At 42.7% G+C, this 7,500-nt stretch overlaps 1 protein-coding gene across 1 annotated transcript in view; it reads left to right on the top strand.

Annotated features, from left to right (window-relative positions):
- Nucleotides 1–7,500, top strand: part of LOC134445804 (ankyrin-1-like) — a 114,801-nt gene that overhangs the window by 105,831 nt on the left and 1,470 nt on the right. The window contains exons 42-43 of the mRNA XM_063194900.1: nucleotides 226–372; nucleotides 4,065–4,172. Of these exons, the coding sequence (XP_063050970.1) occupies nucleotides 226–372; nucleotides 4,065–4,136 (219 nt within the window). The 3' untranslated portion in view covers nucleotides 4,137–4,172. The remainder of the gene's footprint in view (nucleotides 1–225; nucleotides 373–4,064; nucleotides 4,173–7,500) is intronic.

Here is a 7,500-nt window from a genome sequence, read left to right on the forward strand (position 1 = left end):
ATTCTTTCTTTTATATCTGTTGTTTTCTCATCCATCTCCTTTTCTCATCCTCCCTTTTCCCTTTCCTTTTCCACAACTGCCTCTCCACATCACCACCTCTTCCTACCTACCTACCTGCTGGTGATTCAACATCAACCTCCTCACCTCCACCTTCTCTCCATGCCATCCCTCCCTCCCCTGTGGCCTGCTGTGCACCCTTCAATGCCTCCGGGTGGCGCTGTGTAGATCGTCAGGAAGGTGGTGCGCAGAGGGAAAGGTGCAGAGGAGGAGGTGGAGGGTGATGACGCGCTCCTGGAGGGTTTCTCTGAGGGCACTCTGGATGGCGGCAACGAGCCATACATCAGCTACGCTGTGTTAGGCCACGACGTCAAGGTGGGCCTTTGAACCAGGCCGAATGTAAAAAAAAAAACTAGGCCCGGTGCTGGTCTGGCTGGGCCTGAACCCAAGCTTTAAAAAAAAAAACAAACGGGCCAGAGGTGCACGAGTTGGCCTCTCAGATCAAACGCAGGCAAAGCTGAAGCAGGCTACTACTGTACACTGAAGAGAAGGTCAATCTGTCTGTCACAGGAACCAGGGATGTGTCTCTCAAGATCAGGGAGGAAGTATATGGAGGAGATTATTGCAGCCGAGGCCTGTTGGAGTATATATTTGCATGTGTTGTTCTTTATACTTATTCAAGTAAATCTGCATCTCTTCAATCAGGGATGTCTATTCTAATACAGACAACTATGAAACAAAGAAAACCTCTATTGTGTTTCCCTGGGGAGTAGGTAGTTACAGTAGGGCATTTACAGGAGAGTTTTATGGTGTTCAGAATAGTCCCTGCTTCTTGACTTGGGTATTGGTAATAAGATATCAATACTATGGAAATATCTACACAACTTAGTCTTATCATTGGAGGATATAACAGGATGTCGAGGATATAAATAAGATGATCATTGACTGTATAAACCATGACATGTTCTAGAATAAAAATGCTTGAATAACCCTATCCATGTACTGTAGTTATCCATGTATACTGTGTTTTGTGTTAATGTACACTAACACAACCGTTGTTCTGACCCAAGAATTTAAATTTATGATCACTGATACGATGTGTTGAGTGGCATTTCTGTGTGTATTATACAGGCAAAAACTAGTTCTTGTGTGCCGTAGTGCCGTAGAGTGTTTTTGTGTGCCTTAGAAATCAGCGGCATAATTTTAATGTGTGATTTAGTAACCTGACCTGGGTTCTATAGAGCATCCTTGAGTGATGAATGGACACTGGAGCTTGCTGTGAGACAGTTTATGTTAATTCATCATCCTACGGTATGTGTAGCCATACACATTTTCTGTGTTTGTTTGTTTACTACTAGTGTCTTGCCTTTTCCAGAGTGTTCAGCAAGTTTGGTGCCTGACCTGTTAAGAGTGCTTTGGTTTACTTCAGGAAACGATGAGAAATGTTTCAATACTTACAACACTTCCAGGATGATAGGGGCTTTTCTTGCTATCAAAGCGGGTTTAGAAAGAAACACACTGAACTGTCGATGCTTATCCCAGACTTGGCCACAAGGGAAAACCTATATGGACTTGTAATTGATTTTTCTAGGGAGAAGATCCAGATTAGTAAGTGGTCCCTGCCACACTAAATAGGCTAGCACAGACATTTTTCAAAAAAGGGTATGGAAAAGGGCCTGAAAGCTACAGAACCAAGGCTGCGATGTATGACAACCAGATATCCCTCTCACCCATTCCATCTCATAATAATCATTGAAGCAAATCATCCTGTACGATCAGCTCCCGGATCATTTATTTTCTTTCACATACTGTAGCAGGGCCAGCCATGTCACACTACATACAAAGTATGTATATAACACGGTCACAGTTCAACACCTAAACATAAAGCCTCAGCTTCCTCATGTTCAATAAAACAAGATGTCCGCCTACACTACATCATTTCCTCCGCAGCGACATAGCAATTGCTAAGCATGCCACTGCAGAGCTCCATTTTTCAAACGTCTGCCCTGCCTGTCCGAAGCAAAGCCGCAATTACCATGCAACCATTTTTATTTTGACCGTGGAAAAGCATGCACAACTTTTTTCCCCTCTTTTGTTTGTGTTTGTGAATACTGAGGTACCTAACCTTGTGGTACTTCCTGGGTGTGGCTACAAGCTCCATGGCAACGCTGCATTGATGAAGCAGACCTTCTCTGTCAAGCTCCTCCTCTTGCTTAACTACAGACTCCGCCTCTGGCTCCGCTCCTTTCTCTCTAGTGTATTTGGGGCAAAACATAGCAAACCTCTCTCTAACTCTCTTTAACTCTCAACCCTATGTGGTTTTAACTAAATAACTCTGAATGCAGAATCTTTTATCCTTATCAATTCTCCGCAGCACCCCTCTAATCCATCCTTTCCTGATCTTTCCTTTCGTGTCTGGTGGTAGTTTTGTCTCCAATACCCCTTTGTCTTTTCGTTCACTTGTATCTTCTGTAGCCTGCAATGAATGATCAATTATCCAGGTGCTAGGCCTCTGTCTGAAGCCTGAGTCGTTCTCTTGAGGGGTATACTACTAAGAACCTGGTTCAGGGGTAAACCATGTTAATATCCAGGCTCTTCTATTAGATGATTTACCTCTTAACGTAACCTGGTTGTTTACTCCTGAACCAACTTCTCAGCATAGGCCCCAGCTCTAACCCCTCTTAAAGCAATACCAAAGTAGTTTTTTGTGTTTACAAGCTTCTTGCAGGTTGAAGGTGAAATTGGCACTAATGGAGAACTACTAAAACAGTGTTTCTCAACTGGTGGGTCGCGACCCAAAAGTGGGTCGCGGAGGGGTCATGGGTGGATCGCGGGGCCTTGGTGTAAAAAAACGAAATTCTAAAAAAAAAAAAATCCAACTTTTCCTGCAATAATTTACAACTTTTATTTTGATAGGCTAGTGAACTCTGTGTCATCTGTTGTCATACATACAATCTGAATGTTTATGCGAGATAGATAATGTGCAACCAGTCATCCGAGTCTTGGTTAAATTTTGAGAATTGCATTGAATTGACTTGAATGCTAAAAAAAAATTGGGTCGCGACCGAATGAGAGTGGGAAATGGTGGGTCCCAAGACTGTTCCAGTTGAGAACCACTGTACTAAAAGACACTTTGATCCTCTAGCCTTGCTATCTGTGCTTATCACCCACGGAGTGCAGCAAAAACAATTTCAATTGTCACTAGCTCATTATTAACCTCTGAAACGATTTTGCCATGATTTACGGTGGGGAAAAACTATTTGGAATTGCTTTAACGTGTGGCGTCCTTTTTTGTCTTGTCCTCTCCTCGTGTTCCACCCTAACCCTGTCTTTTCACCCTCTACTAGCTTAGTCCAGGTGTTAGCCTCTTCTCGATTGTTCTTTGTTCTCTTACTCTGGCGTTCTCTGCACACATCTCTGATGCCTTTGCTTCCTCTTCTCTTCTCTCGCTCCCTCTCCTCTTCTGTCTCTGTTTTCTGCCTGTTGTCTCTCTCTTACCTTCTTCTCCCACCCTTCTGTCACCATGTTAATTACACTTTTAACACCTCTCATCTCTTTGTCTAATATCTGTATTCTGTCTTCACCTGTGTCCTACCACTCCACTCCACACTACTCCACCGCTGTCTGCTTTCTCCATATCACCGTCATCATCACTCTCACCCCATTGTTCATGCTGCTCCTTCTGTCTTTTGACTAAATCTTTCCATCACCCATTACTCATTTATGTCTTCACCATTCTTCACCCATTATTGTTTTATTTCTCTCTCTGTCTGTCTCTCTGTCTCTGTCTCTCTGTCTGTCTGTCTCTCTATCTCTCTCTCGCTCTCCTCTCCTTTATCTCTTCCTGTTTCTATCCATCTCTCCTCTGTTTTATTTTTTCTGCCATCCTCTGCCACTCCTTTACCTTCATCCTCCTCTCCTGTCTGTCTTCACCTCCACCACTTCATCTCATCTCATCTCATCTCCTCTCTCCATCCTGCCCGCCCGGTGGCCCTGTGGTGGTCTTTCCCGAACACCCCCCTTCATTGGTCCCTCCATCCCTCCCTCCCTCACTTCTCGTCCCATAGCCAGATGTTGTGGATATGAAGAAAGGTGCTCAGATAGTAAAGTGCGTCAGTCTGCGGCGGGTTCAGCAGTGATCCCCACTGCAGCCCGCACCTCCGCCCTTCTCACAGGTACTGCACGGGCTGGACTTAATCCCTGTGTGTGTAGTACTCCTCCCTGGGATTAAAAACAGCTGCTTGTCATCATGAGATGATTGTTTTGCAGTACTTGATTTGATTTTTTTAATACTTAACATAGCTATAGATTGTTATAACTGCTCTATAAGATTTAGTTGCCAGGTGGGCACGGAACCTGCAAGGCCTGAGTGTGGGTTTGATGCAAAGATATGACATTGCTGCATCAGGCCAGAATGCATAGGCCTATTTAGCAATAGGCCCTATTTGGGCAAACTCATCCATGACTTCAAAAAAGATTTTAAGATATAAAATGAGATTTAAATCAGTCAGCAGTATAGACAGGAAACAGGGAGGAACCATGTAAAATGACTAGTGACATCTAGACTGATTGAGAACACTTTTCAAACCGTATAGAGTGGATTTCCTTACTGTGGGGCATTTTTGTACTGTGTCGAACCAACATGCTAAATTGAAAATTTAATATATATTTGTTCACATGAAAGTATGGCTCTGCCTTAGCATGGCAAGCCAGACCATAACATGGAAAGTGGCACCTACTGACATACTACATGGACAACGTGGTTCTGTTGTATTCCGTTTTGAAGCATCCGCGATTGATTTGTGAGGATTCTTCCACCCTAAATTGCCACATTTGTACCTTAGCAACACCGTCAACAAGCGCTGCTAGGGCGACGATTGGGTTTGACTGTTAATCAAGTGAACTCTAAAAAAAACTATCTGTCAATCCAATCAACTAACAATGCTCATTGGCCATTCAAACTATTTTAATATGTCTCTTCTGAAAGGGTCTGGACAAAATAAATATTTGACTTGTTTGAAACGGACAGGAAACTACCGTGTGCACAAAATTGAGTAAACAAGCAAGAATTGGCAAGGAGATGCACTGTTTCAAGTTGCCCATAGAGATGAATGGGAAATGCCTTTTTTTTTCTCGGTTTCCGGGTCCCACCCCCCACCGTTGCTTTTAGAATAGAACCGACGGTGTCCCCTCTGTTTAGTGTTCATGGTGGCACCACTTGGTTCAGAAAGCTGAGAGCTGTGCGTGGGACCAAAACTTTGTAGATCAAACTGCCTCTCTCAGCGCTGTGACCAATCAGAGCAACAGTACCTAACCAGGGGAAAAAACAACCTCACGTTGTGCTTGGAGGTTGGGTTTGCCGTCCTTTTGTGTCTGACCTCCAATGGTACAGTAGGCTACTAAACCACCTCACAGGTAAAATTATATGCATTTTCTGCCACTAGGTGGGTTCGTCTACTTAGTAGGCTAGGCTAGCTGATCTTTTTATAATTTCAAATCTGACATTGATTAGTTTGGGGAATAAGCTATTCTTGGTCTTCTATGGTAAAAAATGTCCTGCATTAAGGCAATTCACCCTAATCCAGAACTATGTTTACTTCAAAAGATTTCAAAATGTAAAAGTAACTTACATTGATTGATCTGATTGGAAATTGAATCTGATCTGGAAATTGAATCTGATCCGATTTCACATGTAGCATGTGAAAAAAGCGTAACTTAAAACTTCATATGTTGTTCGCATTTTGAATGGCCGTTGTACAAATCACAGTGCTAAAATCATTTACTCTGCAATGTGAAATACTGTGCCTGGCCTGCACATTTTCACGATATTGCAAGGGACATTCTGCAAATGTCATGCCTGATGAAATATCCTTTGCAGGAAGGTTGATTACTTAAATCCTCAGTATCTTGAACGACAGTCAAGAAGGAAACAAACTATTTATATCAATGAAGCTATTGGAGATTGAATGTTTATTAGAAAATATTTCCATTCACTTTCCATTACCCAATCATCAGAGTTTCTGAATGTGCCTTGTGATGTTTTAATGCAGCAGTACACTGTAATACAACAGCACACCTTGCACCTTGTGTGGAACAGTTGCTTTGAGATGTGTTGTATGATGTGTTTACACTTCTTGTAATTGTGGCTAATGCAGGAACCTTGTAGGAAGCTGTACAAACTGAGTAGGTTGTCGGCTAAAGCTTCTATCAGACTATATTTGCTGGCACATGCTAACAGAGATCTAAGAACATACATTTTACATGAGTAGGCCTATGTAAATGTTTTGTAATTAACCGAGGGTAATTTTTATCATTCGGCAGATTAACATGCATGTCCAAATTACATTTTACTTGCTACTCTTGATCAGAGGGCTGTGATTGATGTAGGTCTAATCGAAATATCTTAACAAAGTAAAAAAAAATAATATAACATTGTCAGCACAAGCATTGATATTTTTATCCTAAAATTATTTTTTTTGTCGTAAAGTTCCGCTAAAGCTTTAGAATTGCGCATATCCATGCCTCTTGTGTTGTGCTGTGCTGTGTTGTGTTGTGTCGTGTTGGTTTGCGGGGCTCTGCGTGTATCTACGGGTTTGGGGGGGGGGGCTGCAAACGCAGCTGCTACAGCCATGTCAGCTGTGGATAAAAGGACAACCAACTGGCTTTTATTGCCTTCTGCAATACTCTGTCTGTGTGTGTGCGTGTGTGTGTGTGTGTGCGTGTGTGTGTGTGTGTGTGTGTGTGTGTGTGTGTGTGTGTGTATGTGTGTGTGTGTGTGAGAGAGAGAGAGAGAGAGAGAGAGAGAGAGAGAGAGAGAGAGAGTTCATACTCCACCATGCCTTTGTGAGGTATGAACTGTTTGTAATGCTATCCTTTCTATTGAATGAGTTTTTCGCATGTGTGTAGTTTATCGGCTTTGTCCTTTTACCAGCTTCACCCACCCCCTCATTTTTGCCTGCCTGTCACATGATTGGACCAGACTCCTGCTTGACAATCATCTAGCCCCACCTCAAACTCTGTCAGTCATTAAGCCCCGCCCATCCCCTTCAAACTGCCTGTCAATCTTTTTCTTTAGCTGTCCATCATGCTGCCTGTGAATGTAGTCATGGATGCACGTACAAGCACATGCTAATGTCCTCCAGTTAAACCTGCAGGCAAATCAACTATGATAATAACAAAAGCAGCAGAAATATAATTGCCATTTTAATCAAGATGATATTGTCATGATATCATTAGGGGCTATGACATTTGACTCTACAGCAATTTCTCAATGTTCTAGTAAGCGCACTTGGAAGTGTGTCAGCCTAATTGGTCACGTCCAGTGATTGGATACACTTTGGTGAACTCTGCGGAGTATCCAATTACTGGGCGTGACTATTTAGGCTGACACACTTCCAAGTGCGCTCACTAGAACATTGAGAAATGGCCAATATCAGCTCAACTAAGCCTTACTGGAGGATCTTGTGCGAATTAATTAATTTGTGCGAGCATTTTGTTTTGTAA

The sequence above is a fragment of the Engraulis encrasicolus genome, chromosome 3, assembly GCF_034702125.1.
Source record: "Engraulis encrasicolus isolate BLACKSEA-1 chromosome 3, IST_EnEncr_1.0, whole genome shotgun sequence".
Lineage (NCBI taxonomy): Eukaryota > Metazoa > Chordata > Actinopteri > Clupeiformes > Engraulidae > Engraulis > Engraulis encrasicolus.